Source organism: Zasmidium cellare, assembly GCF_010093935.1.
Source record: "Zasmidium cellare ATCC 36951 unplaced genomic scaffold M409scaffold_7, whole genome shotgun sequence".
NCBI lineage: Eukaryota > Fungi > Ascomycota > Dothideomycetes > Mycosphaerellales > Mycosphaerellaceae > Zasmidium > Zasmidium cellare.
The window spans coordinates 132,611-148,998 of NW_022986951.1; the positions used below are offsets into that span (position 1 = coordinate 132,611).

Here is a 16,388-nt window from a genome sequence, read left to right on the forward strand (position 1 = left end):
CCCTCAAATCGACGCCATGCTTCCACAAATTTACTCGTCCGTCTTGTGGTGGTTGACCTTGGGGTTCCAGAAAAGAGTCTGCCTTAAGTAAGCAAATGTATCCCACACATGTTCCTTCACTCTCAAAGCATTTCTACGCACCTTGTCACCATCGCCCCATGGGAAGTTCTTGGTTCGGATGTTCATGTATGGGTACTCGGTGCGCTCCTCGACCGGAGGCTCGTGCGACTTGTGTTCCCAGTGCTCGGTCCAGAGGCGGTATGCGTTGACGCCGGCGATCAAGAGGGATGGGATGACAACGCTGGCAGTTGAAGTTAGTTTTGGTGGTGTGATATCGGATGATCTGGTGTTCGAAATCGTAGGAGGGATGTGAGTGCGGACATACTAGATAGAGAGCTTGCGCCAGAGGTCTGTAAATGAGAGTGTTAGCATATATTCCTTAGCTTGCTATTCATGCAAAGGCATGGGTATGGTAGAGTGGGCAAGATCGTAGGTGTTTGTGCGGCCTCGGTCCTCTGTATCCGTCTCTTCTCACAGCGCCCCAGCAGCCTCATGGCCACTCCCCAAGCTCTTTTCCAAACACCTTCTCCTTGCAACTCTTCGCTACGCTCGAAATGACATACCAGAAGTAGCAGCAGCGTGCTCCTTAACCGCCTGTCGCTCCCGGTTGAAGGCATTATCCTGAGTGCCCTGGAGGGTAGACTGCAGTCTCTTCTGCTGGACGCGGCGCAAGACCGGGGTGGAAGATCGGAGGGCGCGTGCGGCGAACATGGTGAGTGGAGTGTGTCTTGGTGGTGTCCGGATGTTGTCGCTATTCCAATGCTGAAGTTGCTGGCGGAGCAGTTGGAGAGCTGGTCCGAGCGCGTGAGCGGCAGTATCCGTGACTAGCCATTTCTGACATCACCTGCCTTTGATTCGCGGATTGTTCTGGATCGCCACACTTCTTCCACAACTTCTGATGTCTCTCGTGATATCTCACGACCACCGGAAGGTCTGTTATCGATGGCCCTCGATGTTCAACGAAACTGGGATGTCTGCATGGCGGAGAACTTGGAACGGGTGACGAAGGAAAGCGACCAACCGAAGGACAAGAAGGATGCTCGTGAAACGACCAGAGCAGAGAAACCAAAGATCTGGAAAAGCGAACCTGTCTACCTACCGGACGAGATCATCATCCAAATCCTAGAATATGTGTCCCGATTCCACGAATCGCAGTATACCCTCGCCTCCTGCTGTCTGCTCTCACGACAGTGGTACAGCGCGGCCGTCCCGATGCTATACGCCAGTCCCTACCTCTACGGCAAGAACTTCGACCCGTTCCAAGCGGTGATGATACCCTCGAGAAATCTCCACGTTCGTGACAGCCCTCTCGCTTCACTTGTAAAGATCCTCGATCTGAGGGGTCTAGTGCATCAAGCGAGCCGAAGGATCACGGCACGCCTACTGGGGAGGACCAAGGGGAACTTGGAGGCCTTCATCGCGCCACAAGCCAGTTTCGGGACGAACAGTTTCGCTGCGTTGGCAAAGTGCCATCAACTGCGGATATTGGATCTGTCTCTGGTCTCGGAATCTCCTCCCCTGTTCGAGCTCCTCAAGACCGTCTCTCGCCTGGACAACCTCACCACGTTCCGCCTACCACGCTCCTCAGGCTTCAGCACGGACGTAAACCCAGCTTTAATAACCTGGCCACGGCGACTCGAGAACCTAGCCTTAAGCGGCGGCATCGACGCCCACTTCATGCACGGCATCGTCGCGCTTCCCTCGACACTCCGCAGTCTCACAATCGAACACTGTCCCTCAGCGAAAGGCTTCGCCCTAATGCACATGCTCCGCGCCGCTGTCCGACCACTCGCACACCTCGAAACCCTCAAACTCGCCAACCTCCCCCGCTTAAGCGGCAGCGCCTGTGACAACGTCCTCTTTATTCTTCCAGGCCTCACCCGTCTGAGCATCTCAGTCGACTACATCACCCCGGCGCTCTTCGACTTCGACGTCAGCAGCCACCGCGAAGCAATCGAATGCCACTACCCGACCCTCCCGCACGCGGAGTCTCTCCCAACCCGCCACCAGTGGACGGACGGCAAACAATGCGAATTACGCACGCTGGAACTCACCAACTCGGGCAATCCTGGCGTTGAGGACAAGGTTTCACCTATTGATATCGTTATTGCGCTCGATGAGGGTGCGCTGCCGAATTTGAGGCAGGTGAGGGTGGACAAGACTTTGCTGTGGCAGGCGAGCGCGACGGCGGCGGATGTGGATGCGTTGGCGGATGCGCTGAAGGAGGCGGCGGTGCAGAGGGGCGAGGATGAATCGACCAGTACAGGCGTGTGGACGTTTTGATAGAGCTGGGTGGATGAGTTCATGTTTCGTAGATGATGTGAATGAATTCTGATGATCACTTTCATGATACGCTCTTGCTCACCTCCTCCCACGCTGTTTTGGTGTATCTCATGTCACACCCTGGAAAACGAGTCCTGAATACCGAATGCCAGGGAATGTTGTAGGTCTATCTCATAGCTTTCTATCAGGGTATATCGCTTTTACAAGTTTTTTTTTTTTACGGGCTCACTGCCTCCTAGCATCCTCAACCGCCCACCGCACAGCATCCAACACATTCTCCCTCACAACATGAGGCTTATGCGCCGGCTCAGTGCCCTCCTTCCACACCCCGGTCTTGATCAACACACTCGTCCACTGACTCCCGTACGGACTCCGGTAATTGTTCGCACCTCGAATATCGCTCTCAGGATTATCTCCAATCATATACACCCTCCGCAGGGGGTCGTTCAACCCCACCTGTCCGAACAGCTGTTTCCTGTGCGCTCGCAGCCGTCGCTCGGCGAATTCGTACGTCTCCTGGTGGGGTTTGCCGATGATGGTTTTGGGGAGGTGGGCGCCGCCGGTCACGGAGGACCACAGACCGTCGAAGGCCGCCGTGAAGCCTCCTTGGCCGAGACGGGAGAGGTGGTAGGATGTTGCCCACCACATGTCCGGGTTGGAGTAGTAGAAGGGTGGTTGGGAGTCTTGGAGGTAGCCTTTGTTCGGGAGGGAGATGTTGTTGTTCTTTTTGGAGACCGTGCCCAAGTATCCGCTCTCGGAGAGCAATGCATCTAGGATGATGTGGGCGTCTAGACCCCAGTCTCGCGGGTCGTTGTATACGAACATAGCGTCGATTTTCAATGCTTCCTCTGATGTGCTGTGCGGAATGATGGGCTTTGGTAAGGGCTTCGCGAAGCTCTTGTAGTAGTCCAAGAATACCTTGCTGAAAGGCCAGATATCCGGTTATGCATTCACAATATCTCCCGGCGTGACAACATTCTTGAAACCATATTTTTGAGCCACCAGCTGGCACTTGTCGTAGTCACCACCCGCTACCAGCACCGTCTTGTCGTGCAAGTCGGTCAAGTCTGCAAAAGGAGTGTGTGATTGAACAATCATGCTAGTATCCAACTCGACGTCTAGCTTGTTCTGTAGATCTGAGACGCGCTCTTCCTCGCTCTTGCCGCCGCCATTGGTGAGGAGGATGAATGGGATTCGCTCGGACTGGAGGTGTTTAAGGGCTTGGGAGGCGCCGGGGAGAGGTGCGGATGTGCGGACTAGGACACCGTCGATACTGCATCACATCTTAGCAGCCATTCGCCCAAGTCGTAGCATTGAATATATCGTACTCGAAAGCAAAGGCATAATCAGGTATGCCACTGTTTGTGACCGCCGGCGTCGTTTGGTACTGTCGTCGCCATTGCAGTGGTGCCTGGAACGCTTTACCAGCGCCTCTGATGGCTTGAGGAACCGCAGAGCCCCGTGAGGAGCTCGTCAGTGATCTCAAAGCGGTAGCCATATGTTTGTTTCTCGAGGTCGACGCTTGGGAGGTCGGCGTTAAGGTTAAGCGCATGTGGGACGGAGTGGGGTCCGGTCGATGGCGCCAACTCTAAATCGAGACGTGCCATGTGATGAAGCAGGAAGTGCCTCCATCAACAACTCTGAAAATGAAATATCTTGCAACCACGGTCATTAGATGCAGGTATTAACCATTCAATATCATATCCTCCTGATTCCATGCCTCGTACATCCAGCAGTCCATGCCCACAAGTCGCCAGACTCATCAGAAAGCTCTCCAATTGAATCGCTCCCTTCGTCCAAACATCAGCACTCCACGCCCACAGCTCCAGAACTACAGAGGGCAGCAACTATCACAAGAGTCATCCAACGCACTCCATGTGACGCGCTCGTCGTATCCCATTCTTCCGCTCTCGTGTCTATGAACGCTGGACATGTCGTCCACGCTGCTCCATCAGAGTGAAACCGGCTCTGGAAACGAAACAAAAGCAACCATGGCACGAAGATGGAGACTGATCATCCCAACGCGTTTTGAGGGCTTGGAGATACTTGGTACTGGCAGGCACAAGAGTATGTCCAGTTCACAATAACAATTCCTTCTCAGCCTTTCATGCACAGCATCTTCATCTACAGGATGTACATTGCCTTTCCCGCAGAACGCAAACATTTCTCGCCCGCTCCGCTTGCTTCATTATCCGTTCATCGTTGTGCATTCTTTCCTTGTTTTGCACCTGATTGCACACTCTCCATGTCGTGTTGACTTGCATCATACCGGAGACTTCAAAGCGTTTGTGGATTCCGTTTTCCCAAACGGGAGCCTGGTCCAGCCGCATTACTTATACAGGTGAGCAACGCAAGCCTCGGCGAGTGCTCTCACGATGATGGTATCTCTATCCGCGCGATAATACAAATACTGGAGTCGAAGTCGTCTTGGCTCGCAAGAAATCTACACCTTACATCCCCCGAGTTCAACAAAGCATTCTTATTGCCACACCTTCTCAACCACCCGCAGCACCACCAAAATGCCACCATCTCTGACACCGGCCTTGACTCTCAAGATCTACCAGAGCAGAGAGAATGTGCTCGCTTTCAACTCTACCAAAGGCTTAGCACCACGATACATTGCTCCTCTGGTGGAAGGCCACCTTCAGCCCCACAGCTCCTCTACCTCTCCCTCGTTCAACGCAGCTCTCGTACCAGGCGGCTCTGACTGGCTTCGCGTCGACCCAAGCACAGGTACTGGGCATCTTGATGCCCGTCTTCACTTCCGCAGCAAGACTGATCCGTCCTACGTCTTCTTTGTTCGCTTCGAAGGCATCGTCAGGATGGACGAAGCGATACAGAAGATCTGGGAATGGAGCCCGGAGGCAAAGACGACAGAATTTGGGGAAGGCAGGAACTTTGTCAGTCCTGTGATTGAATGCAGTGCCGAGGAGAATAAGTGGATGGAGACGACGGTCTTTGTGGGGTGGGGAAGGTATGTTGTGGAGGGACAGGGCGATGAGAGGAGGCAAGCTGTCGAGTATGAGATCTTTGCAGTTGGCACAGCGTGAGCGGTCACAGTGCTGGCGAGGCCTGTGTCTACAGCACTGGATGGAAAAAGTGCAGAGCATTATATGACATGCGAGACTAGACTTGTGTTTTTGCGAAGTCAGCAATATGAATGTAGAAGTGTGCCTAATAAAGCCAATGCCTCATCTTCAATGTCTTACTTGTATAATATCGAGCAAGTAGTGCATGCCTTAAATCGATCTATCAAAATCGACGCCTTTTGAAGGTGGACTAGGCTCGGCAATCCATGGTCGCTCAGCTGGACGCCTTGAGGCCACCACTTGCACTTGCATATGCACAACATCAACTTTGAGTCACCAGCGAATTTGTTTCCGTTTGCTTGATGAGTGTGCACGTGTGACCGCTAGTCAAACCTGTAGCTTGCAAAACCTCTCTACTTTCAATCGACTTCACCAACCGCCGCCACACCTCGACACTTCACGACAACTACCCTTCCAACTCATCGAGACACAGCATGGCGCGCACACTCACCACTCTCCCCGAAGAGCTGATCCTGCGCGTCTTCTCTCACCTTCACCGCCTCGACGACTTGTACTCGCTCACACTCACCAACAAGCTCTTCCGCCGCATCTCACATGATGTCTCACCCGCCGACATTTCACGCCTCGCGCTGAACACGGGAAACTTCCTCCCAGGCCTTCGACCTTACCAGCACACTCTACTGATTCCGTCTGCGCGTCGCCTGGCAGACTGGGCCATTCAAAGCAAGGAGAGACGGGACAAGCTCGCCAGTGCCATGCTCAGCGGGATCGATGGACTCGTCGCAATTGCCATGGAAGAGGCTCCCATCACGCTTGACGACATCCGCAAAACCTGGCGCTGGAAGCAAGCTGTTCTGGACCCGCTCAGTCAAGAGATGGACGGTATCTGTGGCCGACCCTCTCAGCCTGACGACTTCCTCACGGTGTGCGAAGATCCGTCATTGACGCTTCTGATGTGGGCCATCTACGGCGAGCTGTTTCACCACAGTTTCTCGTACCTTTACTCCTGGCACGATCCCGATCATCCAACACCTTTCGACAGTATCATGCGGTTCAAGTTCATGGTGTACTGCATGCCCGATGTCAACGCCTTCACTTACATGGGCCTCGAGCGACCAGCCTGGTTCGAGAGCATGGCGAAGACCGCTGATCGCTTTCAGCAGCTTGGCCTCAACCACGCCACACGAGAGTTCCTTCTCCCATCTCTATGGGTACAAGCAATCCGGGAAGTCATGCCTGGCGTCCTCGATGACAACGGAGACGAAGGCTGGGGTTTCGAGTACCTCACGAAGGATCGCCTGTTAGTGACCGCGGTATCGGGTTCAGGGGTTCAAGCGCTGGACCTTCTTCAAGCAACGCGATCGACGACTGAATGCAAAGTCGAACCGCCGCAGCACTTGGTTCGTTGGGTGCACGAGCTCCACCAGAAGATTGATCGCCTGCCTCTCGATGAGAGCGAAACCGGTGAGATCAGTTGTGGAACGCCATATGATCCTTGGCTGGAGCAGAACTGGGTCACGTTGCCTTGGGATCAACAGACGACGCTGTGGGATGCTGGACCGTACTCATTGAGAGAGAAGGTCTACGAGGAACACGCTCAGAAAGAGGCGTGGGATGCGACTCGAAGAGCGATAGGCGAGGATCCGTTGGCACCGAGCACAGCGAGCATCGATTAGCGGAACATCTTATAGGCTGAAGGTCATGCTCGGACTTGGCTGCCATTGCAATCATGTCGACCTGCTTGAGATGATTCTGAGGCCTCAAGAAGGTAGACTGCCAATTCATTTGCTGGGGCCAGGCGGTCGTTGCGAGAGGGCGCGGGAAACGACTGCCGGCCGTGTTGGCTTCTGTGGAAATGAGTCGAATGCTGTCCTTCTTCTAGAGAGAGTAGACACTCTTTGCTATTCAAACAATCAGCTTTGTGATTGTTCTCACGTGAAAGGGGGTCGAGCGGGGTCGAAAGGAGCTGCAGAGCCGGCAGAGGAGGGGCAGGAACACGCCTACGTCAACGCGTCTCAATCATGGACAAAGACCATGATGGCTATACGTTTGTTAGAAAGCATGCCTGGCCTGCAGGGAAGCATTCGAGATACAACAAACCCAATGCCCTTCAGCTTCTCCCAGCGTTGAATTTCCATCTTTGGCAGCATGGCTTCCCTCCACGTTGTAGCACCTCTGCGCAGCTCGGACGTGTGGCGGATCAACAAACGCCTTCGCATTTCCGAAAGGACTGCAGGTATTCCCGTCTGCGACACTGCCTGGTGCCGGGCAATGAGGGGAAGAGCACGAGGAGGAGCCTTGGTCTAGTGATCGATAGTCAGCACCGTAAAAGAATGTCTCTCCTTTTGCAAAACGACACCAACATCACCTTCGAGATTACAAGCGACCATGGCCACTGAAGTTCAAACCACCAACATCAACACCCCAGCATGGGTCGTCCACAAAGCCAAAGAAGACTTCAAACTCGAAGAAATCACCCTCGACGAAATGCAAGACCACGAACTCCTCATCGAAATGCTCTACTCAGGGATCTGCCACACGGACATCGTCTTCCAAACTGGCGCTTTAAACATATGCCCATATCCAGCCTGCCTCGGCCATGAGGGCGCTGGGATCGTTCGCGCTATCGGATCCAACGCCAACCGACCGGATTTGAAGATTGGCGATAAGGTCCTGCTGTCGATTAACTATTGCAAGGAGTGTAAGTTTTGCAAGGACGATCATCCGGCGGATTGTATTCATGGGACACGGTTGCATTTGACGGGTGTGAGGCCTGATGGCACGACGGCGGCGAAGTTGAAGGGGACGGATACGAGTGTTAGTTTCCATTTCTTTGGGCAGAGTAGTTTTGCCAAGTGGAGTTTTGTGCAGGAGATGTGTTGTGTTAAGGTGCCGGAGGGAGTGAAGGATGAGGATATTCCGTTTCTGGCGGCTATGGGGTGTGGATATCAGACAGGTGAGCCTCGGGTCTGCGTATGATGCTGTGTTGATATCTATTGACGAAATTGGCAGGCGCCGGAACTGTCGAAAACATCTTGAAGCCAGAACCGGATAGCTCGATAGTCATTTTCGGCTTGGGAACTGTGGGTTTGACCGCTCTGATGGCAGCCAAATATATGGGCGTGAAACGCATCATCGGGGTGGACATCTTCGACCATAAGATGCCTCTGGCCAAGGAACTGGGAGCAACAGACACTATCAACTCCAAATCAGTGGACGACATTGTGAAACATATCAAGGACTTGACCGATGGCGGCGTGGACTACGCGGTAGACTGCACCGGCGTCCCGGCCGTCATCGAGAACATGTTGAACATGCTAGCAATGCGAGGGACAGCGGCGACAGTTGGCGTACCGCCTACCGGGGCTAAAATCAACATCGACCCGTTGGTGTTCTTGCTCGGGAGTCGGGGGTATAAAGGGTGCAGAGAAGGCGACTCGAACCCGCCGGTGTACATCCCGCATCTCTGTCGTCTGCAGCGCGATGGCAAGTTTCCGGTCGAGAAGCTCTGCAGAGTGTACGACTACAAGGACATTGAGCAGGCGCTGCATGATCTTCACGATGGGAAGGTGACGAAGCCGGTGATCAAGTGGTAGACGGGAGGTAGCGCTTCAACATTCGCTTTTGTCCCTGCATGTCGTTGATATCCGGGCGAATTCAAAGAGTCCAGACCGTCGTCGCATAGCAGGCATCAAGCTCGCTCTGCTCGGGTTGCGTCTTGCCGAAATGCTTCCAGGCTGGAGTGTTGCTTGGCGGCTTCGGTATGCAATCGCAGGTGCAGTCTTTTCTCCAGGAAGCCAGGTATTGTCGGAGTGAATATATAGGGGTGACGTTGTTGCTGCGTGATTCGCAGGCTCTGAATCGCGACGTGATGAAACACTCGCCCAACTGTCATCCAGTGACGAGATAGGGGAAACACGCGTTCGTATGGAGTCTTGGCACACACGCCAGGGAAGACGGTAGCCCAGATCTGTGCCTGGTTCCTGGCGATCGTCCCGGCGAGCCGTCGCTGAGCCACGCGGTCCCACCACCAGTTCAAAGACGAGCCACTCCTCGTCGTGGTCGTCGTCTTCCGTTCGCCCTGCGACAACAATGTGAATCGGACCTGCAACACTGCATACCACTTGCAGTCCAGCCTCTCCTTGACGCGCATTCTTTCGCGCATCCATTCGTTAACAACTATGATCTATGCCTGCCTTCATGCAGTGTAACCCGCTCGTCCACCTTCTTTTTCTCCTATCTGTACCAATACATCATGCCTTTGCTATCGGAATCGAGTTCACTACGCCTGCAGGCGGCGCTACATGGCCCGCTGGCCCTATCACGATCAACTGGACCGATGCGGGCGGCGACCCAAATATGGCCGACCTCACGACATACACACTGCAATTGATGGTGGGAGGGAATTCGCCGGATAATTCAAAAGCTTTGCAGACGGTCGGGAAGGAGAATGCGATGGTGTCGGATAAAGGCGTGGAAGATGATATACAGGCGGACCTGGCGCAGAGTATCCAAAATGGATTCTACCTCATGATGACCTCGAACACCAGCCAGGGGAATCAGGTCATCAACTATTCCAACCGCTTCACCCTCATACAAATGAACGGCACGACGGAAGAAGCGTATCTATCTGGAGCGAACAAGGAGGCTGGGGCCGTGTCAAACGTCCCAGAAGCACAGTATAATGTCATATCACAACCTACGGCCTCAGCTACCTCATCCTCGACACCCTCTGCAACATCATCATCCACCGCAAGCACAGTCACAAGCACTGCTTCAGCGTCACCCTCGGCTACGGATCACCCTCACAGCGGTAAATCGAATGGGGAAACGGCTGCCATCATCACTGGCTGCATCTTTGCAGTGATCGGTCTCGTCAGTATATTCATCTGGGCCGTCTTCTTCATCCGCCGTGCCCGCCGAAAACGAGCAGAGCGGAGTGCCATCGAACGAGAGGCAGCATTAAACGACTCGACTTCCGATCTCGGCAAGCTGGCCTTTGTCGACGGTAAAGCAGAGCTGCCGGCTCACAGCGCATCGAGTTCAAGCTCCACGTTCCCGCGAGAACTCACCCCGACAACCGAACGATATGAAATGCATGGGTTCGACAAAAGGGCGGAGGCGCCGTCTGAAATGGTGTTTGAGTTGGAGGGCGACATTGGACTTTATGAGGCGGGCTCGGGTAGGAAAAGCAAGGCTTATGATCCAACCTTGTAGGTATATAATCTAATCGTACATCCACGAACATGAGCAATGATTATACTGAGCAGTCCCTTTCGTTTTGTCGATGACAGGATGAGGTAATATTTCCCCAAGACGACAGACATGAGCACTCCTCTTCCTGGCTCACCGTCGATACCACATTCTCGTAATCTTCGTCTTGGAGATCTTCTTCTTCAGCTGCAAAATCCCAAACATCAAAGCTTCTGCCGTCGGCGGGCACCCAGGGACGAAGATGTCGACAGGTATCACGCGGTCTCAGCCTCGCACGACCGAATAACTTCCCGCCAAACCAAGTCAGTACAATCATACTCTTGACACGTACAAACGGACTGGCTCACCTATAATGATAATACCCACCCCCATTCGCGCAAGACCCCATACTGATCACCCACCGTGGCTCGGGCATCTGATCATAAACCTGCCGCAACGCCGGCGCCATCTTGTTCGTGAGGGTGCCCGCGACAATGATGAGATCGGCTTGCCGCGGCGAGGCACGAAAGATGATGCCCATGCGGTCCTGGTCGTAGCGGGGAGTGGAGAGGTGCATCATCTCGACGGCGCAGCAGGCGAGGCCGAAGGTCAGTGGGTGCATGGAGCCTTGGCGGACCCAGTTGACGAAGGCGTCCATTTTTGTTCTTTGGGGGGATGTTAGCGGATTGGGCTGTTGATGGATGTGGGACGTGGAGTATCTCACAGGGCGAACTGGGCGGTGGACTTTTGGTCATGCCTTTCAATTCTGAGGTTTCCATGCTGCTCTGCTTCGGCACTGTGGATCCCATTGAACTGGTCTCGCCGGATGCTCGAAGAAGACATGTGCCTGTATCCATGGATGCAGCCCGATTGTCTGCTCCTGCCTCCCAGCCGGACTAGTACTTGGAGAACGTCGCCAGAGGAAGCCCCTGTTCGTGCTGGGAATACGGTCAGTGGACATTTCGAATCTGTTGGCTGTGGCAGCTTACTTCTCCACAGGATTCTGGACATCTTCCTAACAATCACAAGCCAAAATCGAATGGCGACATCTGCTGAAGAAAGAGCTTCAAGCCGAGACAAGAGCCATGCTTTTCGAAGTTCGCGCTCAACAGATTTCCCCGTCTGATTACATATCGTTGACTACTTCGTGTCACGCACTCCGACGCCGGTTTGAAGATCGATTACTTTCAGCAGCAAAGCATCGTTGATTTGTGTGTCAGCCATGACACATGATTTTGCTACCACTTTTTGTCTCTACTTCGAACTTGATCCTCTCTAAGACGATCTGGGCAAAGAAGGCTTTCTGCGATTTGCAACTCATTATTCACATTGCGAGAGGGTTTGAATCTCCCCCTGTTGTCGTGCCTATGGATGCCTCAGGACTTTATGAGACGGTTCCGGAAAAGTCGCTCCTGCTCATCGACCTTTCTGCGTTTTTCAGAGCTATTCGCCAGGATCGCCCAGGCCTGATCGAGGGTTTGAGCAATTGGTCTTTTCGCTCCTACGCCTCGCCAGAACTTATCCATACAAAAATGGATCTGGAAGCGATGCGGTAGAACCATATTATTGCCACGATCCAGTTGCAAGCGCACTTGACGTGGATAGGCAAATTAGTCGTGCATCCGCATGAGGAAGCGAAGATGCCGCAGCCGACACCGCGAAACTTCGCGTCTGCCCTTCGTTGAGGGTGACACTGATGGATTGGATCTTCCCACGACACGTGCATGACGCAGCTATCCGCGTATACACACGACTGGACGACTCGTTCAATACTCTTGATATGGATCTAGCGCTTGGTGGAGTCGAAGGATTTCCATCAAGGATCTGACGCCGACATCAGCGAACCGTGGACTTTGAAGCTTCAGCCACTCGGCGGAGAGGAAGGTGAGTACAGCATACATCATGATGCTTCATCCACAGCTCAAGTTGCAGGCCTAACAATCGTTTCCAGTGATGAGTTCTAAAGCAGTGTCGCGAGGCTTCTTCGGCGGCTTGGTCGATAAGCTTGCAGGTCGTCAGCTGGGCCTGCCACCCGAAGTCTGCAGCTACACAGTCAAAAGAGTTCGGATACCGCTAGAAGACGACGTTCAGATTGCAGCGGATCTGTATATTCCCATCAACCAGAAACCTTTTGGCACGCTCTTTGTGCCAACACCGTACGGAATTGGTTTCCTCACGTCGCTGTCTCAGGCGAGAGTGTTTGCTGCTCGTGGATATCAAGTGCTCACCAGCTCTTGCCGCGGCACGTTTGAATCTGGAGGCACTTTGGAACCCTTTCGCAATGAGGCCAAAGACGGACATGCTATTGTAGCCTGGATGAGAGAGCAGGAGTGGTACACAGGCTCATTTGGAACCATTGGCGGCTCTTACCTGGGCTACAATCAATGGGCTCTACTTTCTGATCCGCCCAGCGATATGAAAGCTTCAGTCATCTGGTCGGGCTTACACTCCATGGGTAGCTTCTCTTGGGGAAATGGTGCTCTGGCGTCGCACATGATTGCATGGGCGGATGTTCAAAGTCGTGTTGGAAACGGTGGACTGCTATCAGTCCTGCTGCATCTTCGGTCGCTGGCGAAGACGCTGCAACCGGTGCTCGATGGAGTCCCTCTACTGGACTCTGTGGATCAATACTTTCAGAAGAAAACCCCTGGATGGTTGCGAGACGCATTGGCTCACCCACGGAGTGATGATGCGTATTTTCAGCCCATGGACCAAAGCGCTGGTATCGAAAAGGCCAACATACCGATACTCCTGACCTCTGGCTGGGACGATCCCATCTTGCCAGATGTCGTGTGGCAATACCAAAGGCTGCTGGAACGAGGAATCCACGTCGCCTTGACTCTGGGACCGTGGACGCATCTCGGATGTCAGAGCCAGAACTCGCTGCCGGAATCGTTCAAGTGGCTAGAGGAGCATCTCGGTCACCGTGTTTCTAACAGCAGAACATCACCCGTGCGGGTGTTTGTCACTGGTTTGAAAGAATGGCGAGATCTGCCGAAATGGCCACCGCCAACAACGGCTTTCGACCTTTTCCTGAATGCTGGCAAGAAACTTTCGCGAGAGACACCATCGTCTGGTGCACCGACATCCACGTTCGAATTCGATCCTGCCCATCCAACACCATCCGTTGGCGTTCCACTTGTATTCGACAACGGACCTGGAAGGTCGCAAGGAGACACGGCTTTGGCGAGTCGATCTGACGTCTTGGTGTTCGATTCAGATACCCTCAAGAGTGAGGTTGAAGTTTGCGGAAAGCCTGTGGTGCAGCTCGAACACTCGACGGACTATCCGGACGCCGACCTATGGGTGGTTCTGAGCGAGGTGAATGCATCCGGCACCTACTCTCGAACTATCAGCGAGAAATATCTGCGGCTCCCTAGAGAAAGACAGACTGAAACGATTACGATCTCCCTACTGGATTGTGCCCACCGCTTCTCGAAAGGCACGAAGATTCGACTCTTTGTCGCTGGAGGGTCACACCCTCGATATATACGCAATCTTGGCTCAGGCGAAGACCCGGTCAAAGGGGCAAATATGCAAATTGTGCAGCATACCGTTCGACACAGCAATTCTGCGATTTCGAAGCTGATACTTCCAGTCACAAAGGGAGCGTGATATGGCGTTCAGCAACGCAAAGAATGGCTAGGATTCAGTTGCGCGAATTGAGCTCTTTCCGTATAGGCGTAGAAGAGAACACGCGTATTTATTAATGCCCGGGAGAGCTGACTACAGACACATCTAAGAACTCGCTCGCAAACTATGCCACGTGTGGTAATTTATCCTGCAGATCGGGATCTCTTGGATGGACCTAGGTCCACGGGTCCGCTTCCTTTGACTGTGAGACTCGATAGTAGTAGAATTCCCTCCATACCAAGAAGCGCGGTGACGGATGACAGAGGTTGCCATTGTTTTCGTCATCTCTCCTCTCTACATCCGCCAAAGTCTCCCATTCAACAATCATGCCTGACCAGCCCATTCACATCGCAATAATAGGAGGCAGTCTGGGTGGCTGCAGTCTCGCGCTCGGCCTGCATCTTCTCAAACGCCAGGATATCACCTTTGACGTCTTCGAGGCATGGAGTTTTTCAGAACGAGGTGCTGGGGTGGGCGTTCATCCGAATGGCCAGAATTCACTTCGTGAGTTGGGTCTAGATGTGGATGCGTTGCTGGCGAGAGCGGGGGCGTTTAGGGAGAAGACGACAGAAGCTGTTGTGGTATGTACGAAACGATGGAGCGATGAACTATGCTGATATGTCACAGGCTTATGGGGAGCATGAAGGAGAGTATCTTATGGAACTTCCTCCCATGGGAATTCAATGCGTTTTGAGAAAGACGCTGCTGGACGAGATGGTCAAGCTGCTGCCTGAGGAGCGATTGCACGCCAATAAGAAGCTGGTGACGGTCGAGGAGGGAGAGAGAATGGTTCTCCAATTTGAAGATGGAACCTCGTACGAAGCTGACGCCGTGGTCGGGTGTGACGGACTGCGTTCAACTGTTCGTGGTTTCATCTTGGGTAAGGACGATCCAGCCGTGCCGCCGAAATTTACGGGCTACTGGGATGCGAGAGCTTTCATGATGGCCGAGGATTCACGAGAAGCGTGGGGAGACGACATCGTCCAGTATGACAATCCTCGCGAGTACTATAAAGTCGGCGAAGGGTGCACGATGCTATTTGCGTCTGCTCCAAAGGGACACTTGGGAGGGGTGGTAGTTGCTGGAGCCGCAGGTCCGGAGGAGATGGATATGGTTGACAATTCGAAAAAACCACTGACGCGGGAATTCTTGGAGAAGAAGTTATCTGGATGGGGGAAGCCGTACGTCAAGGGAGTGATTGACAGTCTGTTGAATCCGGACTGTGGGCCTGGCATTTTGTTTGGCGAATATGAATCTCAAGATGCACCGACGTGGTGCAAAGATCGAATGTGCATCATGGGCGACGCTGCACATGCCGCACTTCCCTGGTAAGTTTGCCAGAATTGGTGCTAGATCTGAGCTGATCATGCAATAGGATGGGCCAGGGGTTCAGCATGGCAGCAGAAGACGCAGCCATCATGACAGCGCTGCTAGGCGCGGTAAGTAGTCGAGGACATGTCGAGCAAGCGTTCCGTGCATTCGACAAGCAACGTCGGGGACCTGGTGGTAGGCCTGATTTCGTCGTCAAGAAAGGAGCACAAGTGGCTGCTCTCTGTGCTGGTCAAAAAGGGCTGGATCCGTCGACTGCTCTCCAGGGGCTTGATCATATGCCAGATCTGTTTGTCCATTTGTGGGAGGGTGACATTAAGAAAGAGATCCAGAGCGCGGTGGACGCCTTTGAAGGGTTTAAGTCGAGTTGAGACGTTGCAGATGTCCTGTGAAAGAGAGTATAGACCCGGCTACCTCCTGATCAAGGGAACCCCTGTTGCGAGACCCAGCGGCGACAACGTTCGATACGAGATACCACCTCACCTCTTCATGGTAGAATAAATGCCATGCGAGAAAACTGGATTTGGGCAACCTCAATCATACCACCTCATTTGGTGCAGCCTCGTGGAAGCAGCCTTACTACACCTGGGCAGGCAATCGAGGTCAGCGATGATATGCAGTATTGACGTACCCAGGTGAGGAAAGGTCGTAGGTTTTGTCGAGTTCATGATGTTGATGATCTTTCCCATCGACCACCTGTCCGCATACAGGTGAGTTTTGAGTTTCCCTGACGTCACGGAGTTGTCTTGGACCCCTTTCAACTTTCAACCGCGGTTCCTGAAGATCACGATAGCGAAGCCAGCAGCATCCTTCTGCAGAGCTCACCTCTCTCAGGACAGA

General features: G+C 53.4%; 10 protein-coding genes across 10 annotated transcripts; 7 read left to right on the forward strand and 3 right to left on the reverse strand.

Moving 5' to 3' along the window:
- Nucleotides 1–30: 30 nt before the first annotated feature.
- M409DRAFT_64140 (uncharacterized protein) lies at nt 31–771 on the reverse strand (the record flags this gene model as incomplete). The annotated part of the gene is made up of 4 exons (XM_033815939.1): nt 31–78; nt 142–301; nt 386–410; nt 624–771. 4 exons carry the CDS (start codon nt 769–771, stop codon nt 31–33), a joined length of 381 nt encoding a protein of 126 aa, XP_033671263.1.
- Nucleotides 772–1,002: 231 nt separating this feature from the next.
- M409DRAFT_19198 (uncharacterized protein) lies at nt 1,003–2,343 on the forward strand (the record flags this gene model as incomplete). Its single annotated transcript, XM_033804822.1, has 1 exon — nt 1,003–2,343. One exon carries the CDS (start codon nt 1,003–1,005, stop codon nt 2,341–2,343), a length of 1,341 nt encoding a protein of 446 aa, XP_033671264.1.
- A 225-nt stretch (nt 2,344–2,568) lies between these two features.
- Nucleotides 2,569–3,841, reverse strand: M409DRAFT_64142 (uncharacterized protein; the record flags this gene model as incomplete). Its single annotated transcript, XM_033815940.1, has 3 exons — nt 2,569–3,261; nt 3,298–3,616; nt 3,672–3,841. 3 exons carry the CDS (start codon nt 3,839–3,841, stop codon nt 2,569–2,571), a joined length of 1,182 nt encoding a protein of 393 aa, XP_033671265.1.
- Nucleotides 3,842–4,862: 1,021 nt separating this feature from the next.
- M409DRAFT_51426 (uncharacterized protein) lies at nt 4,863–5,393 on the forward strand (the record flags this gene model as incomplete). The annotated part of the gene is made up of 1 exon (XM_033811799.1): nt 4,863–5,393. The coding sequence occupies one exon, from the start codon at nt 4,863–4,865 to the stop codon at nt 5,391–5,393; it is 531 nt and encodes a 176-aa protein (XP_033671266.1).
- Nucleotides 5,394–5,866: 473 nt separating this feature from the next.
- Nucleotides 5,867–7,069, forward strand: M409DRAFT_51427 (uncharacterized protein; the record flags this gene model as incomplete). Its single annotated transcript, XM_033811800.1, has 1 exon — nt 5,867–7,069. The coding sequence occupies one exon, from the start codon at nt 5,867–5,869 to the stop codon at nt 7,067–7,069; it is 1,203 nt and encodes a 400-aa protein (XP_033671267.1).
- A 712-nt stretch (nt 7,070–7,781) lies between these two features.
- M409DRAFT_19202 (uncharacterized protein) lies at nt 7,782–8,989 on the forward strand (the record flags this gene model as incomplete). The annotated part of the gene is made up of 2 exons (XM_033804823.1): nt 7,782–8,349; nt 8,406–8,989. 2 exons carry the CDS (start codon nt 7,782–7,784, stop codon nt 8,987–8,989), a joined length of 1,152 nt encoding a protein of 383 aa, XP_033671268.1.
- Nucleotides 8,990–9,581: 592 nt separating this feature from the next.
- M409DRAFT_51429 (uncharacterized protein) lies at nt 9,582–10,610 on the forward strand (the record flags this gene model as incomplete). The annotated part of the gene is made up of 1 exon (XM_033811801.1): nt 9,582–10,610. The coding sequence occupies one exon, from the start codon at nt 9,582–9,584 to the stop codon at nt 10,608–10,610; it is 1,029 nt and encodes a 342-aa protein (XP_033671269.1).
- Nucleotides 10,611–10,950: 340 nt separating this feature from the next.
- Nucleotides 10,951–11,597, reverse strand: M409DRAFT_19204 (uncharacterized protein; the record flags this gene model as incomplete). The annotated part of the gene is made up of 3 exons (XM_033804824.1): nt 10,951–11,251; nt 11,311–11,524; nt 11,576–11,597. The coding sequence occupies 3 exons, from the start codon at nt 11,595–11,597 to the stop codon at nt 10,951–10,953; spliced, it is 537 nt and encodes a 178-aa protein (XP_033671270.1).
- Nucleotides 11,598–12,539: 942 nt separating this feature from the next.
- On the forward strand, nt 12,540–14,201 carry M409DRAFT_35939 (uncharacterized protein; the record flags this gene model as incomplete). Its single annotated transcript, XM_033810474.1, has 1 exon — nt 12,540–14,201. One exon carries the CDS (start codon nt 12,540–12,542, stop codon nt 14,199–14,201), a length of 1,662 nt encoding a protein of 553 aa, XP_033671271.1.
- Nucleotides 14,202–14,545: 344 nt separating this feature from the next.
- M409DRAFT_19206 (uncharacterized protein) lies at nt 14,546–15,919 on the forward strand (the record flags this gene model as incomplete). The annotated part of the gene is made up of 3 exons (XM_033804825.1): nt 14,546–14,800; nt 14,847–15,547; nt 15,595–15,919. 3 exons carry the CDS (start codon nt 14,546–14,548, stop codon nt 15,917–15,919), a joined length of 1,281 nt encoding a protein of 426 aa, XP_033671272.1.
- Between the last annotated feature and the right edge of the window lie 469 nt (nt 15,920–16,388).